Source organism: Octopus sinensis, linkage group LG1 (genome assembly GCF_006345805.1).
Source record: "Octopus sinensis linkage group LG1, ASM634580v1, whole genome shotgun sequence".
In the NCBI taxonomy this organism is placed as follows: domain Eukaryota; kingdom Metazoa; phylum Mollusca; class Cephalopoda; order Octopoda; family Octopodidae; genus Octopus; species Octopus sinensis.
Window position 1 is genome coordinate 59,679,296 of NC_042997.1, and position 23,520 is coordinate 59,702,815.

General features: G+C 36.4%; 1 protein-coding gene and 1 long non-coding RNA gene across 4 annotated transcripts in view; one reads left to right on the plus strand and one right to left on the minus strand.

The window, feature by feature from the left end:
- LOC118762607 overlaps window positions 1–23,520 on the plus strand; it is a 30,696-nt gene that overhangs the window by 5,924 nt on the left and 1,252 nt on the right. The window contains exon 3 of the long non-coding RNA XR_004998365.1: window positions 6,953–7,075. This is a non-coding gene — a long non-coding RNA (uncharacterized LOC118762607). The remainder of the gene's footprint in view (window positions 1–6,952; window positions 7,076–23,520) is intronic.
- Window positions 306–14,404, minus strand: LOC115213464 (transmembrane protein 17B). Of its 3 annotated transcripts, XR_004998358.1 has the most exons (5): window positions 14,034–14,391; window positions 6,996–7,099; window positions 2,165–2,278; window positions 488–910; window positions 306–448 (listed from the first exon to the last, which is right to left on the minus strand). XR_004998358.1 is itself a non-coding variant. In XM_029782451.2 (4 exons), exons 1-4 carry the CDS (start codon window positions 14,146–14,148, stop codon window positions 668–670), a joined length of 576 nt encoding a protein of 191 aa, XP_029638311.1. In that variant the 5' UTR covers window positions 14,149–14,391; the 3' UTR covers window positions 306–667. The 3 variants fall into 3 exon arrangements, 2 of the variants coding, with proteins under 2 accessions (XP_029638311.1, XP_029638317.1); XM_029782451.2 differs by having other exon boundaries at window positions 306–910; XM_029782457.2 differs by lacking the exon at window positions 2,165–2,278 and having other exon boundaries at window positions 306–910; window positions 14,034–14,404.

Consider the following 23,520-nt stretch of genomic DNA (forward strand, 5'->3'; position numbering starts at 1 on the left):
GTATGTACATGTGTGTATATCTGTGTATATATATACACATATATCTGTGTATATATACCCCACACACACATACACTCAATGGGCTTATGTGTATACAGTTTCCATTAACCAAATTCATTCCCAAGACATTGGTTGGCCAAGGGATATAGTAAAAGACATTGGCTTAAGGTTCCACACCGTTACAAAGTGAGCTATTTGATGAATAATATTCAACATTTCAATATGGCTTTGATGAAATCAAACAATCAGACAAAATAGTTGATTTTTTCATTAGATATCTGAAAAATATCTTTCACTCGGCAACATTTAAAACTTACATTGGAATGCTTCCTTTATTTTAACTATTTAAGTAGACACAAGTGTAGAACTGAGCTCACAGTAATAACTTTAATTTGTCATAACATTATAACATAGATGCTAACAATTAAATGCCTAAGATACTTTATTCCTATCCACACTGATACTATGGTATGGCTATCCTTTATACCTTAAAGTATCAGAAGTATCTTGTGTCTTGATTTGTTAACTGCTACAAAAAGGAATTGTATTAGTTTGTACACACACACATACACACACACATACACACACAAGGGCTATTTAAATTTGATGAGGTGTGTAAAACTTTGTCTGTACACATTGAGACAATCTCTTTATCTTGTCTTTTCCTTTAGTCTTGAATAATAAACTCTAGGTCAGAAAACTGACGCAAGTGAAACTGTGTCATCTGGTAGTTGATCATGGTACGAATAGCAAAATAACCTGAAAACATTTCGGTCAGAACAAACCCAAACATGACTATATGAACAGCTATTTCAAGAGGAAATTTCTGGCCTTCATTGAACAGCAGAAATATAATTAGAGGGAACTGCATCAGTAATGTCAAAAGCCAAGATCCAGCAAGCTCAGGTACCTGCAAAAAGATAAATAAATATTAAATACTAAATAAAACCCTTTGCTAATTGTGCATGTATAGTTTTAGCTCCCGTAAAAATATGTTGCTTCTAATGTAAATCAAAAGTACGTACATGTCATTGCCATATCATTAATTATTACTTCACTTAATTAAGAAAGTACATGGTTAGTAAAGATGATTAAAATTAAACTGAATATTAGAATATATACTTTATTATTTTTCAGTTCAGTATGAGTTAAAATTTTGATAGGAAGTCAGTAAGCATTAGTAATACAATAGGATTAATTTGACTGACTACAGCACTTCCACAATAGAAACTATTGTTCCTGTGCATAGTGAAGTGTAATTCTATATCTCATATATTTCCTTATACTATTGGAATCTATACAGAATTTCATGAGTCCAAAATGCCCTGGGGTTCTAAAGAGGAGAGAGCAAGTTCAGAGGGGTGCAGTTATGACTTGGAAGGATTAGGTCCCATATCAGCCTTTTGATCAAACAAATCTATGATCAATGGTATTTCATCCTTGATCATCTCTCCTTTTTTAGATATCAGACTACATTATTCAATATTTTCTTTTTAATGATGGTTGGGTATGACCTGAAGGAGATTTGGCTGTTATTTCTTATAGGTTGAGTAACTATATGGGGGCTCCCATGACAAGTAGAGTGGCTAGTGTATGTTTTGATAGTGGAGGTGTACAGATTGTGGTAGTGATAGAAAAGACACTGTGACAATAGGATTTGTTGAAAGTGAAGTTATGATGGTCATATGGAAGGTTTTTTTTAAGGAACCATAGTCTACAGAAGGTTCAATTTCCACTTTCTTTTGATTAGCTTTGAGGCAGCTTTTGATTATTACTTATTCTATTGGTCTCTTTTTGCCTAACCACTAAGTTACAAAGACATAAGCACATCAACACTGGTTGTCAAGTGGTGGTGGGGGACAGACACACACACACATATATATGTATGATGGGCTTCTTTCAGTTTCTATCTATCAAATACACTCACAAGGCTTTGGTCAGTCCAACATTGACAATGACAAAATTGCTTGGTAATGATGTGTGTTGTTTACAGTTTAATAACTTCATCTTATATAGACTCTTTTACTCGGTCTCTGTAATTATTCTCATGCCACTAAGGTTTCCCTCTATTGAGAACTAAGTAAAAGACAAATTGAAAAAAGAGAAAACAAAACAACAAGGAGTCCTCAGAACCATTGTTGTTGTTGCTGTAGTGATTACATACTCTTTCCATTAAGTTTCCAATGTAACCCAAATAAAGCCGGATAATCTCAATAATACCAAACATGACGTAAGCAGCAACAAGGAGGATCTTGTAGACAATACTGAGTTTGGAAAACTGGAAATAGGAAAACAAATGATTAAGAACAATCTGCGCTTGGGCAGCAAAATCAACCCCCATAATGCATAAATTATCAATATGCAGAAAAAATTATTACCAAGTCAAAAACATGACTGAAAATGTTGTAACAATTGCTAGGTGTTATAATTGTTTGTATGCACTGATGTCGTCTGAATGTAAAGAAATCTTTAGAGCTCATCTTAATTTTCAATTTTGCCATTGTCTTCCCATAAAAGTTTAGTCTTTTTTTGAAGTGCCAAGTAAGAATTAACAAGAAATTTAAAGGAATGATATGTTATACCAAATACCTTCTGAAATTGAGAAATAATATAAACAAGTTGATTCATTTAATTTCATTATTTCAATTGAGAAAGTTATCCTCAGACTGAAGACCTACTCCAAAAATTTGCAAAAGAGGGCACCTAAGAGACAGGTAGTTGTGTTTTGAAAGCCACAATTTCCCAATTTCCTCCTTACTCTCTAAACTAATAAATGCTAATGCTTCTTTATATTTTATTATAACAGAAATCACTATTAAGGCGATTGGTAGCAGAATCATCAGAACATTGGACAAAATGATTTCTGGATACATTTGGCTGTTTAGGGAGTCCAAGCATCATTTAGATACTAGAGTTGATATAATTGATCATTATCATCTCCTAAATTTCTGATTTTATGTCTATATAAGAAATTATTATTATTGTTATTAATAATGATAAGGTGGTGAGCTGCAGAATCGTTAGTATGCTGGGTGAAATGCTTAGCAGCTTTTCGTCTGTCTGCACATTCTGAGTTCAAATTCTGCTGAGGTCGACTTTACCTTTCATTCTTTCAGGGTTGATAAATTAAGTACCAGTTGAGTACTGGGGTTGATGTAATCAACTTACCCCCTCCTCCAAAATTTCAGGCCTTGTGCCTATAGTAGGAAGGATTATTATTATCATTATATTATTTTAAAAGAATTGATGTAACTCTTGACAAAGGTAAATAGACAATACAGAGAGCATGATGTGATGGCAATAGATATTCTATTGCAATCGCATCACACTCTTTGTATTGTTTATTATTATTATTATTTGGCACACTTGACAAAATGCTTAGCAGCATTTTGTCTGTCTACGTTCTAAGTTCAAATTCTGCTGAGATTGACTTTGCCTTTTATCCTTTCAGGGTCGATGAAATACAAACCAGTTGAGTACTGGGGCTGATGTAATCAATTACACCTCACCCCAAAATTTGCAGTCTTATACTCATGTTAGCAACTGTATAATTAGTATAATTATTTATGCACCCACATGATACTAAAAAACTGGGGGAGGGAGTTAGGGTTAGGGTTTTTTACTTCCAATGTATTTTTATAGTATAGTATAAAAAAAAACTCTACAACTCTTCTAGCAACAACAAAACCCATAAGCTTTGCCAGCCTTTTACTCTGTCACATGCTGTGATCACCATTCAAAGAGATTTAACTCTTTCTGATTCTGAGTCACTTTAGTACAGTTAGTTCTATTGCTTGTTTCCAAATGTTAGTGAACAAGTGCTTCAGTGACTTGGATCCTTTCATTATAACAAAACAGTACTACATTCCCCTGTTGAAATTTGACACTTTCTGGAAACTCCACTGCTGGAATAATATTACCATCAAACCTACAAACAAAAGTGGTGCTCTGATGTCTGACACATCAATTTTTGTCAATGGAAAAGCAGCACTCTACTAGCCTGAGAATGTACTCTTCAACTGGAAATTAACCAAAGATTTAATCAAAACCAAATACTGTCACAGTTCAAGAATTAATTTCTTTGAATCTACTTTAACTTTTGCCATTAATCTCATCATAATTCTATCCCATCAAATTTCTACTACATAATTCTCCATATCCATAAATCCAACAATCTCTATCACTCTTAACATCTCTATTTGTAATTGTCTCACTGAGACTCACCCCAGTTACTTCAATAAACTGCTATCACTCTTTGCTCTGCCTAACCATACCACAGTAAGCATGTCCTATACCTCTTTTTCTTATTCCATCCTGGACCCACATAACCTCTTTTCACCATGGATATCCTTGTACATCAGTGGATTTCAACCAATTTTATCTACGGACTCCTTTGATTACTATTTTATTCTGGTGGTCCTCCATAGCCATTTGATGTTTAAATTCACTTCCATCAGTATTCTAGATATTCCTGTTATTACTGTTTCTTGTCATAAATACATCCAAAGTAACACTTTTTTCATGGACTCTTAAAACATTACTGTGGATTCCCAATTTATCATTTTGCTTGCATGGACTCCATAAGTTACTAGTGTAGGTTGAACTATGTATACATTCACACACAAGTGTATATCATCATTATCCTTTAACATCTGTTTTCCATGCTGACATGGGTTTGATGGTTTGACAGGATCCAGCAAGCTGCAGGGTTGTGCCAAATTCTAGTGTCAGTTTTGGTATGGTTTCTGTGGCTGGATTGCATTCCTAATGCCAACTACATTACAGTGTGTACTGAGTGCTGTTTTTTTTTTCCATGCCACCAGCCCTAGTGAGGTTGCTAAGTAACTTGTAAGACAAAAAGAACAGCGAAAAAGGAAAAACTCTTCCTATTGAGTGGGTGGTGTGAGTATTTGAGAGGGTAGGGTGGCTTTATATCGGGTGTTGATAGAAAGGACATGCACAGATGTCTTGCTATAAAGGAGATACATGGCTACCCCACATTTTATAGGGGTGAGTAGGAATAATAGAGAGGGAGATAAAAGAAAGTAGTGATGCAGAGCCAGAGCAAACTCTCAAGATACAAGAAGGTGAGCATACGAGAGGTTAAGGACAGTGGGACATAGGAGGGGCAGAGAGAGTGGATACTTTCATAAGTGTGTGAAAGGAGAGTTACAGATGGTTAGAGAGGGGGTGGGGAATAGAGATGAATGTAGTAAGTGAGGAACAAAGGTGGATGTGATGTTGATGGGAAATATCAGTATGGATAGATGCAATGTGGGAGAGATGGAAGTGGCTCAATAAAGATAGATCTGAAGGTATGGAGCTGAGGTGAAGAAGTGGTGTGAAGGGAGATATAGGGTACGGAAGGGTGGTTAGAGAGAGCAGGGTGTGATGACGGATATGGGAGGGTGCTGAGAAAGATAGTAAGTGTGTGAGATGTTAAAATGAGTATGGTAGAGGAGATAACTGTAGGCACAGGTAGGAGGTGACTGGAAAACAGTGAGTGATGAAGCAAGGATAATGGGAATAAGGGATGGAAGTGGCTCCAGCAAAGAGGCTGTAACTGGTGTTGCAAAAAAAGGGGGAGGAATAACACATGCCAATACCTGCCTCAAGTGATTACAGCCACCAAATAGTGCCATGGATAGAGGAGTGATGGAGAGCTGGATGTTAGGGAATAAAATGTGGGACAGAATGGATTACAAACAATCAGAATGCTTTTAGGATATCAGTTTGCTGTTGTGGGTAGGTCTTCTCAAAAACAGCACAACACCCATCATCTTGGTCCTATGTCATCTCTTCTGTAAGGCTCAGCATCTTTAGATCAGCCTGCACTGCATCATCCCATGTCTTCCTAGGACTCCCTCTTCCACAATTTCCATCTGCTTTAAGCAACCAGTACTTCTTTATGCAGCTATCCTCATCCATATGCATCGCATGACCAAACCAGTGCAGCCTTCTTTCTTTTATACTGCATCTAATCCCACTTATACCTAACTTTTTTCTCAATACTCTAGCACTCTGTTGCACATGTACACTAACTTTACATTAACATTACATCCAGAGGAGCATACAAGCTTCATTCCCTCTAGTCTTCCCATGTCCTCTGCATTCAGGGTCCATGTCTTACTACCATGTAGCATTGCAGTTTGTATACAGGCATCATACAGTCTAATTTACCTTTCATTCAGAGAGAGACCTTTTGTTGCCAACAGAGGTAGACAACAGCTTTTTTTTCATATATATATATATTATATATATATATATATATATATATATATATATATATATATATACCTCCAAGAAAGTTAGGGGTCGTGAATCCAACCCACTAAGGGATAATATCTATCCAATATACTGTTGGCATAGAATAATATGCTATATGTATGTTGTTATAATTATCAGTTTAATAAATAAATAAGTTAACATTTTTAATCTAAAGTTGATGAACCAACTATTGTTCTTCTCCATTTTTTTTATTTGCAATATATATATACACACACACATACATGCTAGCTATTGGAAATCTATAATCAACATTAACTAAGCTATTTTTCACAAAATGCATGGTAATTTATGTCTCAATATACATATATCTGTCTAGATGGAGAGATAAACTTATATATTTATTTCAAAGGGAGGAGGGATTGACCCCAGTACTTCATGGTACTTTATTTTATCAACCCTAAAATGATGAAAGCCAACACTGACTTCATTGGAGTTTGAAATCAGAACAAAAAAAGAATCAGAAGAAATACTGCAACACATTTTCCCCCAATGTTCCAATGCAATGATTCAGCCAATCTGATGCTTTCATGCATATGTATGTATATATATTCATTAATCTATAATAATATATAATGTATAAATGTTTATTAATATGCATTCTAAACTCCTCTTTAATATTTAATTATAGAAAAAAATTTCAGTAATTCTTGTTTATTTTCCTCAGGAACATTTGGCAAAAAATGTACAATGCTGAGAATAATACCTACCTTGAAAGCAAGAGCAGCAATAGCAGAAACAAGCCAAAATGGGAAGAACCAGACGTTGAAGTACAGTTCCATCTGGAAAGGTAAGCTGGTTACGTATTCATGACCTGAGAGAAAAAAATGTAAACATCTCTATGGTTGCACACACAGATGTGTGTGTGTGTGTGTGTGTGTGTGTGTGTGTGTGTGTGTGTATGCATGCATGTTACATTTTTCAGTCCTTGGACTGCAGCCATGTTGGAGCACTTTGAAGGGTTTAGTCAAACAAATCAATCTCAGTACTTACTTTTTAAGCCTGGTGCTTATCCTATCAGTTTCTTTTGCCAAACTACTATGTTATGGTGACATAAACAAACCAACACTAGTTGTCAAGCAGGGACAAACACATACACAAAGCACCCTGCCCACATACATACATATATATATATATATAATTGTTAAAGAGGACAACAAACATGAAACGTTTGTTGTCCTCTTTAACAATTATATATCTGCTATATCAGAAGTCTACAATGGCTCCATGACTACTGTCTTGGCTACAACCTTGGAGCCCTAGTAATCTGTTACAGCACTTACCTAATCTTCTAGATAACTTGTGAACTAAACCCCCATACTTTGTATGTGTGTGTGTGTGTGTGTGTGTATATATATATATATATATATATTGGTGATTGAGGTAGTTAAGGTGATAGGATTAATAAGTTAAGAATAGTCTTATATAATATAACAGTGACATTTATCTCTGCATATGCTCAACTTGCTGGACTGTTTCTGTGAGTCTTTTCTGAAGACTACCTCAACAACAAAGGACAATTACCTTATTATTGTAGCTGGTGACTTCAATGGTCATGTTAGGCAACACATCAATGGAATTTCATGGTGTACATGAAGGTTTTTGCTTTGGCACTAGAAATGAGGAGGGGACAAGAGTCCTGAAGTTTTTGGTTTGAAACACTAATTTCAGGAAACCAGCCAACCATCTTATCACTTATCAGTTTGTGTGCACTCAAGCCAGATTAACTATATTCTCGTCAGAAGCAGGAGTAGACAGATGTTTATAAATGCAGAGTCCTTTCCCAGTGAGGAATGTACAGCTCAACACAAGTTAGTAGTTAGCAACGTCAGATTTAGGGCTAAATGGATACAGAGATGTAAACCAATTTGGAAAAGGAAATTATGGAAGCTCAAAGATCCATTAAACCATCAGAGATTTAGAGACATTCTGATTAAAGAGGAGGAGGTTGTGACATATAATGTAGAAGACAACTGGAAGTTCATATAAGACAACCTACTGAAGGCAGCAGACCAAATCTATGGTTTGGGCAAAGTCTCTACCAGACAGAGAGTGACTTGGTGGCAGAACAGTGAGATAGATAAGGTTATAAAAGTGAAGAGACAGGCCTGGAAAGAATCGAGAAGTGGAGGTGGCAAAGAGCTATATCAGGTATACAAGAGGGAAGTTAGGCAACAGGTTTTATCTAGCAAGGGCAGAAGTATAAAAGAGGTGGTTTGCCAATGTTTCACAACATGAAGATTGGAGACTTGAAGTGTTCCAGATCTCTAGACAGTGTGTCAGAGAGAATCAAGATATTGTGGGAGAGAAGTGTGTACAGATAGATAATGATATGCTTGCACTCAGTGACTCTGAAAAGAAAGAGGTATGGAAGTGCTATTATGAAAGGCTATTAAATGTGGAGAATGAGAGTGAACCTAACAGAAGGACTAGGTGTTCATGTCAACAACAGTATGATAAATAAGGCAATTAAGGATATGAAGACAAGGAAAGACTCATATCCATCAGGTGTAATCACTGAGATGCTTAAAGTATCTGGTGGAGTAGGATACAGATGATATATCAATAAAGAACTCATGTATTTTTTCAGTGGTTTAAATAGTTAGGGTACATCTGGTATCTTTTACTTTTGCTCGTTTCAGTCATGGACTGTGGTCATACTGGAGCACTGCCTTGAAGGGTTTTAGTCGACTAAATCAACCCAGCACTAATTTTTTCAATTTTTTTTAAAAGTCTGGTATTTATTCTGTTGGTCTCCCTGTGCCAAATTGCTAAGTTACAAGGATGTAAACAAACCAACACCATTTCTCGAGCATTGTGAAGGAGGAGGGAAAAACACAAACACACACATATATATATATATATATGACATATGATGCCACCCTGCTGACTAGATGAGCAGGCCAACATCATTGCATCTGATCAGAAGGTCAGTGCATCATAGGGATTACCCATTTACAGCTGAGCGTACTAGAGCAACATGAAATAAATTGTTTTGCTCAAGAACAAAACATGCTGAGAATTAAAACCATGATATCATGATCGAGAGTGCAACACCTCTAACTACTAGGTTACACACACATACACACACAAATCTCTGTTGATTTATCAGAAATTACAGGACTCAACACAAACGTAGAGTTTTTTTTAATACATAATAACTGAAAGGCTTCATACAGTTCCTAATAACTGAATTCACTCATATGGTTTTGGTCAGCCTGGGGCTATAGAAGTTATTTGCTCATAGTGCTGCACAGTGAAACTTAAACCCGAAGCCATGTGTTTGCAAAGCAAGCTTCTTAACCACACAGCTTTCCTTGTTCCTATGAAAAAAACAAAAAAAAATTCTGAAACAACCCCAAAAAACTGGGAAATTGGTTTACATCATCTTATACATACCTAACTGAGATTTGAAACTGAGTCTGCACACTTGTTACTTGTCAGATGACTGTCTGATTCCATTGTGTTTTATTTCCATGCTTGGAGATTAATGAGACACATCTGACCTCCTAGGATCTTTGCTGGTCATTGAAGGGTCAGTCCATTGATTTTCTTTTCTACTTTAGGCACAAGGCCTGAAATTTTGGGGAGGGGCCAGTCAATTAGATCGACCCCAGTACGCAATTGGTACTTAATTTATTGACCCTGAAAGGATGAAAGGCAAAGTCGACCTCGGCAGAATTTGATCTCAGAACATTAAGACAGATGAAATACTGCAAAGCATTGCGCCCGGCATGCTAACATTTCTCCCAGCATGGAGATAAATCTCCCTGTATGTTGCTTGTCAGATGACTGTCTGATTCCATTGTGTTTTATTTCCATGCTTGGAGTTTAATGAGAAACATCTGACCTCCTAGGATCTTTGCTGATCATTGAAGGGTCAGTCCATCTCTAGCAGTTGAGCGTCCATCATTAACCAGACCAAGAAAGGTCAAAATTATGTGATCTAGTGATCTCATTGCTGGAGGTGGCAGGGATTTATCTCCCCACTAGTGATATAAACAAGAGTGCATTTTGCACCAAAATCCAGTATGAGAGTTTCTTTCATGGTATCTACTGCAGTATAGTTTGTTCTAACAGAACATCTACATTTAAGTGAGGATAAATATTACCTTATGGCATCAATACAGCCTCTGTTGCTTACATACATATTTTAAATGATATGATATAAAGCTTATATTAATTTTGTCTTATAATTTTTTGATGTTATCTATGCTATTTCATTGTGAATATCTTTTAACATTATATGTATCATTATTAAACATTTATGTTCTCTGCTGACATGGGATGGATGGTTTCATATAATCTAATAGATCCGTCATGCACCAATGTCTGTTTTGGCATGGATGGATTCTATAACTGAATGCACTTTACAAGGTGTACTGGGAGTTTTTTTCATGCCACTAGTTCAGTTGAGATCACTATGCAACTTGTAAGACTAAGAATTCCAGAGTGGGGGTGGCTTTATGCTCAAAGACAAGAGAGTCAAAGTATGAGGGAAGGAGGAAAAGCAGGTTTTTATGTTGTAGAAGAACTACATTTAAAAGAAAGGGTGAGAATGATCAGGTGAGCTGGAAAGAGATACATAGTGGTGATAAAGTGTCTAGGTGGCCCCCCAAGGTACAATGTGAGTAGAAAAGGATGGGGACAGAGGAACTAGAAATGTGGGAGAGGGGGCTGCAAGAGTACATGGGAAAATGCGAGAGGGATAAAAAGTAGGCAACAACTGTAAAGATTGGGTAGAGTTGAAGGGTGGATGTAAGGAATAGTGGATAAAGGCTGGAGTGGGGATGACCAATGATGGTTCAGTTGGGGATGACCACTGATGTAGAAGAGAGTGGGGGAGAGCAGTAGGATAGTTATAGTGAAAGTAATGATACAGTTTACAGGGAGAAGACAAGAGAGAGATTATGTTTGGTTGGGTAGGCTGCAGGGGTGGAGAAGGAGGGGCAAGTATAGTGCATGATGAGATAATTTGAACGTTCAGTAGACAGGGGTTACCAATGCAATGTGAGTGAGAGAACAATGAGTGAAGAATGGCCAAAAAGTGAAATAATTGGAGGTAACAAGAAAAATATGTGGCATCAAGGGAGAGCTGGAGTGAGAGAGATTACAGGTGGAGGGAGTGATAAGAGGAATAGATAGGGTGAAGGGCCTATTTTTGTAAATATATATAATATATATATATATATATATACACACACACAGTGCTTTCAGAACTCAAGAACTGTGAATAACCATCTGAATTGAGCTTAAGACCCTGTTCAAAGATGTGGGGAAGAATTTTGGCATGCAGATGCAGAGTGCTCATTGTGCCCCTTCTTGCTGACCATGGCTTTATAGTTTCTGCAGCAGCTGTGCATCTCTTACAGCCTTTATTGTGTTTACATTGCATGGAGCAGCCGTCTTGATGTTGGCATTTTGATACCTGGTGTGTATCATCAGGATACAAGTAACTCTTTTCCAATACTCAGATGACTTCCAGTCCTCCATTTTATCTAACTTATTCGCAACTACAACCTTAATCTTTACTAGCGCTATGACCCGACAACGCCGGGTCATAGTGCTAGTGCATGCATATACAGCTGCGTGCGTGCGTACATACACTTGAGTACTGTCCAAATCTCCGACCAATCACATACAGCTAGCTGGCATTCAATTGGCGTATCAAGTTTCAGGCATTTTGATTGGGTTTAGGATAGAAAATTCACAAAAAAGTCACTCCAATTGATTTTTTAATGGCTTTGCGGGGTGACTGGGGAAATGTAAAGATATGCACGACCACCCTTGGATGGCTTTGAATGACCATAGAAAGTGCGAGCCCTCTAATTGAAAAATTGTGAATTTGTATAAAGGACACACACAGAGACATTTTGCCGTTTATATATATAGAGATGTTCTCCAATGCCACTGACTGCTCACCAATACACCAAGCTGTTCCTGAAAAAATGTGATTTAAAAAATCATTAAATTTAGCCTAAACACCCTGTATATATCATCATTTAATGTCTATGTTCCATGTTGCCATGGGCTGGACAGTTTGACAAAGATCCAATGAGTTCAAGTACTGCATAATACTCCAGTGGCTGTTCTGGCATGATTTCTACAGCTTGATGCCCTTCCTATTCCCAACTATTTTACAGTGTGTACTGGGTGCTTTTTTCATGCCACCAACACTACTGAGGTCACCATGTAGTCTGAAGAGATTCTGCATCCTTATTTATGTTAGGCTTTAAAATACGAGTGAAGGCATTGGGGGCAGAGCAGGTTCTTGTCAAAGAGCTACATGGTTGCTCACATTTAGGAGAGAGAGAGTAAGAATGAACTGGCGGTATCTTTCCTTATGTGTTTATTAATGGCAATTGGCTTTACACAACAAATCAGACAAGTGACTAGGACAAATTCCAAGTGAAACTGAAGTTCATATGACGGTGGAATGACATGGCTGATAGGGCTGTAAAAACTAAAAGAAAGGTTTGGAAAACTTGGAAGAAAGGTAGTAGTAAGGAGCATTATCAAATGGCTGGGAGAGCAGTTAGATGACAAGTACACCTGGCTAAGAATGAGTCAGAAAGGAAGAGATTTGCACATGTTCTACAATGTGAGGATCAGAGGCATGAAGTGTTCAGGATTGCAAGATATGTAAGAGAGAACCAGGACATCATTATAAGAAGTGTATTTGGAAAGTTGAAGGCAGAGTCACTAACGGTATGGAAGACAAGAAAGTAGCATGGAGATACTATTATGAGAGGCTGTTATATGTGGAGTTACCTTATACTAAATCTGGAGCAGAACCAGCATTTCAAGATGATAACAGCATGATAGATAAAGTGATTAAAGACATGAAAGCTATGAGTCCATCAGGGATAGTTGTAAAGATGCTCAAAATATCTGATGAGGTAGGATACATGACAATGGCCTGGATAATTAATAATATTATAGAAAAAAGTCATACCCAATGACTGGTTAGCAATATCATCATAAACTGCTACAAAGACAAAGGAAAGCCCTTTAAAGAGAAACAATCATCATCATCACCATCATCATCGTTTAACGTCTGTTTTCCATGCTAGCATGGGTTGGACGGTTCGACCGGGATCTGGGAAGCCAGAAGGCTGCACCAGGCTCCAGTCTGATCTGGCAGTGTTTCTACAGCTGGATGCCCTTCCTAACGCCAACCACTCCGTGAGTGTAGTTGGATCAGGTTATGAAGGTCATAGGGAGAGTCATAACATAATTTATCCATGTCAGAGTAGCGTTAGATGAGATGCAATTTGGCTTCATGTACAGAAAAGATACCATAGATGCAATCTTCCTTGTGAGGCAACTGTAGAAAATAATTGCTCAAAGTACTGAGCTGTGAAATTGTAAACGGTTGAGAAGTGAACTTAACTACATAATCATGGATCAAATGGGAGACTGATTTTCTACAGCTTGATACTCTTCCTGTTGCCATGCAAGATAATCTTTTCCCTCTAATCTGGACATGTTCATTACAAGAGATCTAAACAAACAACACCGCTTCATGACGGTAATGTATGTTTGCAAATAAGCGCGCTATTTCAAGACAAGGTGACAGAAACACACCTACGCACACATATATATACGATATGACGTCTGTGTGTGTGTACACACACACACACATGCAATAACATAAATTTGTGTGACTGGGGGCAGGGCAAAATATTGTGCGTATATACACACATAAGAAAAAAGAAAGAGAGAGAAAGAAAAATACAACAACCAACCAGAACGTAAAACATTGTGTTGATTCTTTTTGATGCTTTCTCTGGAAACTGGGAATAAGAAATCCGTCATAGTGCTAACAGTCTTACGTAGCGTGGCTTCCACATTCGAAGCCATTGTGCAAAATAAAGTGTAGCGAGTTTCAACAAAATGAATAAGTTCGCAGCGATATTAAAATAAATCGCAGCATTGAAATTATAACAAATTTCATTAGCGAATCATTACATTTCTCTTCTTCGATCGGGAATAGACATCATCCTAACAACGAAGAACTGTTTCGTGTGACAACTACTTTAGTTTGACTCCATGTTGCTTGTTGCCATAGTGTATTTGTAAACAACAATAGTTTCGCAAAAAGTAATTAAATAATTAATTAATTAACGAGTGAAAAGAAAAATATTCTTATCGCTTAGCACTTAATTTAATATGTATTTATTATATATATATATATATATATATATATATATATATATATTATATATATATTTTTATATATATATGCGAACTTTAGATTAGTTAAAATACGGTTGTGACTTATTTCAACTTTTGTAACTACAGAGAATATTCTTTTAGAAGTTGAAATATGTTACAAACATATTTTAACTAACCTAAAGTTCGCATATGCCTAATCACCTGTTTGACGCTAACACTGTTGAATATATAGATATACTGAAATTATATATATATATATTTATATATATAATTAATTTAGACAGACAGTTGTATGCAGTGTATTACCAAAAAGGAAAACTATAATTGTCACTAAATGACTAGGGTTTTAGAACATCTACATTGCTACGAATAAGCTCTTATTTCTAGCAATATAGGTGTTCTAACACCCTAGTCATTATATATAATATATATATATATATATATATATATATATATATATATATATATATATAATTGGAATTTAGAATATTCAAAAATATAAAGCTTAGAGAAAGTCGTCGCTTAACTCAGTATATTCCTAACTTATTTCCTAACCCCGTTCCTCTATTTGGCATTCCTACACAAGTGTCTCTGCCGATTTTTTTTATATTCATAACTTTCAGCAAAATGGGTATTTTCTATGAAATTTTTCTACAAATACCGAGTGTATCGGAAGTTAATGTGAAAAAAAGAAAGACAAAACTAGTTGACGTGCGCATACTGTGAAAACATTGATATGTGTATACGAATGAGTATACACCCAGCTATTTTAAGTGTGAGGGGGGGGGGTGTTTCCACAACAAGTTCCTCTATAATCGGAATCTCCACCATCTGAAAGATTTTTGTAGAAAATTTCACTAAGAAAATATTCATTTTCCCGAAAGCTATAAGGAAGTAAAATCGGTGGGGCACACATGTGTAGTTAAGCTCAGTGTTTTACGGAACGCTTCCTCTCAGCTATTCCAATTTTAGGAATTGCTTCGTTATTGGTCTTGAAGTCAACTGATCCAAGCCAGCTGATTGTTCGGCAATTTCCGTAAAGAATTTTTATTTATTTACTTACGTTTTCATGTCCTGTTGAAGCCGACATTTGCTTTGAAGTCGGTGAGGGAGGTGATAAATGAAACGCGCGAGCATTTGCTCGCGCGCGCACACCCGTGCCCATTGACTTTCATGTCGATGTATTGAATAGTGAAACACTCGCACAACGTATGTATGTATGTACGTACATACATACATATATACATACCTACAGTTTTGTTAACAAAACTGTCCGATGAACGGGAACGTGAAACTCCGAGTAACAGGTTTTGTTGAATTTCTGCTGCTTTTAAATAAAGCATATTACTCTACTCCTGGTATTTGAGTACTCTTTTTTCCACCTTGTTTCACATTTATATATATATATATCTATATATGTACGTACGCATATATGAAAGATAATGAGGGGTGTTGCTTGTATATGTCTGCAAGCGTGTTCAGCTTTATGTATTTGTATTCACACACACACACACACACACACACACACACAAAAGCAATTATTAGACACATCAATAGTTGCTTCTAAAATCAGCTCACCCTGATCCCTCTTATTGCCTTTCTTTACCGTGTGGAATGATCCCCTGTAAAGACATCGGAACCTAAGTTTGAATCTTTTGAGCACTACTAAGTGTCTTCTATACAGAGAATATCTGGATCTCATCTGTGTATTATATACACACACACACAAAAAGATGCATGTATATGTGTATATGTATGTGCGTGTATAGGAAAGAAAGGGTGTATTTGTGTTTGTCTGAGTACTAAATACAAAAAGCTGAACACGCGCTCGTGCACGCACACACACACACCCATTATCTTTCATATGCATGTACATACTTAAATACACACATACATTGTGCAAGTGTGGTATCGGGTTTTCGTATGTATGTGTCTGTGTAGGAATACAAATATATGAAACTGAGCACACTCGCGCGCACACACTTACACCCTGTCTTTCATATACACGAACATAGATAAAAACTAAGATACATACATATATAATGTGTGTGTGACTATGTGCGCATGTTTGCTAGCATGTGTTTCACTTTTCACCTCCCTCACCGACTTCAAAGCAAACGTCGGCTTCAACAGGACATGAAAACAAAAGTAAATAAATATTCACCCGCTCTATGTCCTGAAACATATTCATCTAAATCTTCTCCAACTGGGGTACTCTTGTATATCTTCAATAAAATATTTACCACTATCTCTCATCAAAAGCCACCTCCCTCAATACTTTGTCTTGTAAGTTACTTGGTGACCCTGCTGGTGCTAGTGTCAAATGAAAGCAATCAGGACACTTTATGAAGGGCTTCCAACTGTAGAAACTACCCCAAAACAGACAATAGAGTTTGGCACAGCCCTCTGGCTTACCAGCATTTGTTAAACCATCTAACCCATGCCAGCATAGAGAAAAGACGTTAAATGATGCTGATGAGGACGATATATTAGAAAAGTAGGTCGTCCAATTTTTCATGAGTCGGAAAAGGAAGCTACTCCTCTATTTGAAAATAGAGTGGTTATATTATTAAGTGTTATGTCATGCCAGCTAATTAATAGTGTTATCTGCGTTTTAAAACAATTTAAAATATTCAAACAAAATCTTACAGCTGGTTGTTTACTTCAGAATGGTGAAGAAGGAGGAGTAAAACAAAGAAAATTGTAATTTTTAAAGTTTTTATTTTCTTTTTTACTTTCATCTATTTATTTTTGTAGAATTATAATCTCCAGAGTGTCTCTGAATTTATGTTCCAAGACAGAAAAATTTCAAAACAATCCTACTCATTTTGTGTTTTGCACATGAACTAAAAAAATATGAGTCATGTCTAAAGAAATTTCAAAACTGAACTAGTTTCCCATCTGTGATCATTCCATTTTTTAATCCCAACTCTTAACCAAACCATAACTCATAGCTAAAACTTAACTAGCAACACATTTATAGTATACTAAATTTTATTGAATATGTACTGCATGGGTGAGTGTGTGGTAAGAAGTTTGCTTCTCAACCACATGCTTTTGGGTTCAATCCCACTGCATGGCACCTTGGGCAAGTATCTACTATAGAACAAGGCTGACCAAAACTTTGTGAATGGATTTGGTAGACAGAAATTGAAATAAGTCCATCATATGCACACATGTATGTGTCTTGATATCACATGGTAGTTGTATATGAGTGTCACTGTAATACAAGCAGTGTCAGTCATTTCCAATATTCTGCAAGAACTTGTCTGACGATGAGAAAATATTATCTTTCTTAGTAATAGGAATGGGTTGGTGATAGGAAGGACATTGAATTAGAAAATCTGCCTCATAAAAGCTGTCTAAATCCTTGCAAGATAGAAAAATTGGATGTTAAAATGATGTACTGCAAAATGAATCAGATTTTCAGCAGCCATTTGTTTTTTGGAAAATTTGTTTCAGGCCATAAAATCTGAGATCCCCAATATTTGGAACAAATTCAAAGAGCATTTAAAATAAGGTTATGAATGTGATCACTTATTCTGAAATTCTGCTTCATGTTGTTGCATTATTTTATACTCATGAATTTGCATTTCCCCTAATATAAAATTGCTTGATTTCCTGTAAATGATAGTGGTAAAATTTAGATAAAATGATTGGTAATACAATTTCATTCTACTATAAGTACAAGACCTGAAATTTTGGTGGAAGGTGGCTAGTTGATTACATTGACATCAATGCTTAACTGGTACTTGTTTTATTGACCCCAAAAGGATGAAAAGTCAAGTTGACCTTGATGGAACTTGAACTCAGAAGAAATGCCACAAAGCATTTTATCCAGCACAGTTATGAGTCTGCTAGTTACCTTTTGATGCTGTAAGGGCTGCAGATTATCAGAGTCATTAGAACACTGACCAAAAAGCCTTGCATCATTTGTTTTGACACTATGTTCCGAGTTCAAATTTAGTCATGATCAATTTTCCCTCAAGAGTTAATAAAATAATGTATCAGACAAGTACTGGGGTTGATATAATTTATTGACATTCCCCACCAAATGTTTGGCATTGTGTCATTAACTCAATAATTTAAATTATTTTACTTCATGATGAAGTCTTGATGTGATTGCTCAATCTACTAGAAATCACAACCAATTATAATTATACCCACCTACCTAATAGCGAAAAAATTGTAAATTATCTGACACTCATACCTTATCATATTAATAACAATCCTTTCTACACTAAGCATAAGGCCTAAAATACAGGAATTAGTTGATTGTATCAACCCTGGTACTCATTTCACCAACCTCAAAAGGATGAAAGGCAAAGTTGACTCAGAACGTAAAGACAAAGTACTCAAGCCTTTTGCCTGGCTTGCTAACAATTCTTATTTCTTTATTGCCCACATGGGGCTAAACATAGAGGGGACAAACAAGGACAGACAAAGGGATTAAGTACTTAATTTATCAACCCTGAAATGATGAAAGGCAAAGTCGACCTCGGCTGAATTTGAACTCAGAATGTAACAGACAAAATACTGCTAAGCATTTTGCCCAGCGTGCTAACGTTTCTGCCAGCTTGCCGCCTTATCACATTAATAAGCATAAACATAATTCTTTAAAAAATAAAAAGAAAAAGAAAAAAATTTAACAAGCAACCAATAACACGATCAAAAGAAATCAATAATGAAAATAATTCAATGAAAACACAAACATTCACATATTTTATTTTAATATCATTGGAAGTGACAAAAATGTCGATAGATTTAAAGATAGATACAAAGAAGAAACATTAGTGAGAGTTTGATTTGAGTGAGAAGGGGGGTTCTCGCTTTGAAATCTTAAAAATAGATCCTAAATATTACTCTTTTAGGAAGGTTACTGTTGTAAAGTTTACAATAGATAGATATATTTTGATGTTTCAGTGCCTCTGGGCATTAACACATTTGCTGTAGTGAATCCAAAAAAGCTTATTTAAATTACACCCATAGTAATGAAATAAAAAGTTCATTCTGGTCAAGAAAGCTATGGAATTTGAGTTAAAGTGAAGTGTAAATCTGATCTTTAGCAATACAGTGATGACTCTAGAGCTGTTTGAGTTTTATTTGGTTCATGGCATGTTCACTTAAATACTATCTTCATTCCAAAACATGTTTCATAAATATTTTAGGCTAATGACTACGAAGTTTTAATGGGAAAGAGAAGTGAAGGGTGGTGATGGGAAGGGCATCCTACAGTAGAAAATCTGCCTCAAACTTTCTAACTCATGCAAGCATGGAAAGGGGATGTGAAATGATATTTACAAAGTCTATATTATCGATTAAAGATTTCCAATGGGACAATCAGCATGCATTTCTGAAGGTGAGAGTGAAAGAGGAATGTATGTAACTTGAATAGAATGAATACAACTTTTTTTCTTTGTTTGAAATGAACTAATTTATAGGTTTTTTTCACCAATGTGGTTACCTTTTTCCAGCATGCAGATTTGAACGAGATTTATCAGGTTTAAAAGGTTTTGATACAGTCTATTTGGTTTCATTGATTTATTACTGACTTATTTGACATCAGATGTTTTCATGTTCCTCTTATTCTCTCCCTCTGTTCATGTGTGTCAGCATATTTCTGTGTGTATGAGGAAAGGGTAAGTGTTCATGTCAATGGTGCTCAAATTGTAATGTCTATCACTCTTTATATCTGCATATTTGAAATGAAGCTAATATGCTCTGCTGGATGTGCAATGTCAGAGTGCATTTGTAACAGTGTAAGCATCTCGAAAAAATATTTGGGCATAAGAGGCATCAGATGTGGTGTGCAAGAGAGATGCCTGTGCTGGTATGGTCATGTGATGCATATGGACGAGAACAGTTGTGCAAAGAAGTGCCTGTGTCTAACTGTGAAGGGAACCTGTGGAAGAGGTAGACCCAAGAAGACAGGATGAAGTGGTGGAGTATAATCTTTGAATGTTGAGTCTAATAGAGGTGATACCAAGTGACTGAGACTTCTGGTGATTTGCTGTGCTTGAGAAGACATCAATCTAAGTGAAAGTCACACATAAGAGGCTGGTGACAAAAACATACCCAGTACACTGTGGAATGGGTAGCATTAGGCAGGGTATCCAGCCACAGAAACCAAGCCAAATAGACTAGAATGGCTCTGCAGCTTAACAATTCCAGTCAAACCATCTTACTCATGTCAGCATAAAAAAAAAACAGATGCTAAATGATCATTTTTATTCATGTGTGTGTGCCTGCAGGGCCAAACCAAGCTGAATGTCAAATCAGCCATGCTAGATCCTAAACATCCAAACAGGATACTGAGCGTTAGCATCTGCACTATCTTTCCAACCTGAAGAGAACTTGCCCACCACCAGTCTTGAAGGTCCTTCCTCTTCCATATTAAGCAGGAGAGAAACACACAAACAAATGATGGGGCTTCTTTCAGTTTCTACCTATCAAATCCACTCACAAGGATTTGGTCAGCCCAGTGCTATAGCACAACACACTTTCCCAAAATTCCACGCAGTAGGACTGAACTGTTAACCACATGGTTGTAGAACAAACTTTTAACCATACAACCATGTCTACAATAAATAGACATGGCTGTGTGATAAGAAGCTTGCTTCCCAACTACATGGTTCTGGGTTTTGTCTCACTGCATGGCACCTCTGGGCAGGGATCTTCTATAGCCTTGTGAGTGGATAGACAGAAACTGAAAGAAGCCCGTCATATATTATATAAGATTTAAGCCAAGTGGAATCAGTCGTGGCTGTTACCTGTGTCATGTAAATAGCATCAGTGTTGGTGGCATGTAAAAAGCACCTATTACACTCTTGGAATGGTTAGCATTAGGAAGGGCATCCAGCCATAGAAACCATGTTAAATCAGACTGGAATCTGGTGCAGTTCTCTGGTTTACTAGTTCTAGTCAAACTGTCTAACCTAAACCAGCATGGAAAACGGATGTTAAATGATGATGATATATATTTTACACACATATATGGAGATGTGTGTGCGTGTGTCCCCACCACCACTTGACAACTGGTGTGTTTATGTCACCATAACTTGGTTTGGTAAAAGTGACTGACAGAATAAGTACCAGACTTTAAAAAAAGTCCTAGAGTCAATTTGTTCAGCTAAAACCCTTCAAGGCAGTGCCCCAGTATGGCCACAGCCAAATGACAAGTAAAAGATATAAAAATACCAAGTATGTAAAGTTAGCAAACATACAGAATTTACATAATACTTCTACAGTAATTGTTTACATTATTATATTTGGTTATATAATTATACATGCTGAAACCAGCCAGATTCCACACTCTTACAGATATTTGAGAATGTATAAATTTCTACTTGTGGAAAATAGAGGGGGTGGGGAGAGGAGAAAAAAATGGGCGAGTCCATAAAACTTGTTTATCCAAGCTAGTTTCATAGAATATCAAATTAATTTCACCAACTAGATCTTGAAAGAAAAATCTTGTTTAATAATAAACAAGGCCATTTTTTTTTAGCAAGGAGGTAGACTTCTTCGAATTAAATTTAGTGTTTTAGTTGAGGCTTATTTTATTGATTCTAGAAGATTGAGAGATAAAATTAATTATGGAAGAATCCGATTATACATGCATGTGCACACACATAGAAACAAGGCTTAGAATTAAATTTATTGTTCTAGTTGAGGCTTATTTTATTAATTCTAGAAGAGTAAGAGATAAAATTAATTAAAGAAGAATTTGAACATTATATATACATATATATATATATATATACACATACATACATACATGTGTAAAGATGAAAAGGAACACACGAGTTGATATATATGAAAAAACAAGTCAGGATAGAAAATGCTAAAATAATTTTATAAAGAACATTTCAGAATCATTGCGTGTGGTGCGGGTTTGTTGTGCATGGTTGTTTAGCAGGTTGTTGGAACAAAAATTTTGTTGGTAACTCTTTTGGGTGGGTGGGTGGGTGGGCGGGGGGAGGTTGCAGTGTCTGTCCTGTGGGTATTGATTTATCCTTTCTCTGTTTGAAGCGAGGGTATTCCCGATATTGTATCGCTGGTGGCTTACAAAGTTAGGGTTAGGTCCTGTATTCTTTTTTTGATAGAAGTGATGGTTCTGATTTTTAGACAGGTGTGTATCGGTGTTTGAATGCTGTTTTGATTTTCTTATTTTCTGGAAAAGATTGTTGGAAGCATGCTCTGTTTGGAATACACACACACACACACATATATATATATATATACACATACATGCACACTGGTAGTGCCCCAGCATGTAAAAGAACATATATACATGCTCACCTACTAATAATCACTTGTTAAAACTCAGTGTGCATATGCTTTAGAGTAAAAGCATTAGATGAGTAAAGTGTGACATCAATTAATGAATGACATGATTATGTAACTCCTATCCTTTTTCATTCATTCAAAATTGGAAAAAAAAGGTTTTAGAAGTGAAATTTTTATAATTTCTCTTCTTTAATAGTTCTTGGAGCTGCAAATGCTATGCTCTTACAGGAAAGAACCTGCAAGCAAGCATTATATCAAGTAGTTGTTGCAGGATTTGATGACCAGATCTAGTCATCAAATCTAAGTAGAGACTTCAAACTTAAAATCTTCAAAGCCACAGTCGAACCAATTCTACTATATGGCTCAGAAACCTGGACGTTATCAAAGAAGCTTGAGAGGCGGTTGGATGGAACCTACACTCGCCTCCTTATGAGAGCTCAAAATCTCTCGTGGAAGAGTCATCCAACCAAAATGCAAATATATGGGAAACTACCACCCGTGTCATCTCTTGTGAAAGGTAGGAGAATCCAGTTTGCTGGACATTGTTGTAGAGCTGAAAACGAGGTAATTTCTACTCTTCTCCTCTGGAAGCCATCTGCTCGCGATACCAGAGGGCACACACTCTCCTACCCTGATGTAATCTCCAGGGATACAGGCATCCAGCAACAGGACCTCCCTAATGCTATGATGGACTGTGAAGTCTGGCGTAGCATGGTAAATTCCATTGCAGAATTATTACACACAAACTTTCATACATGTGAGAAAGACCAA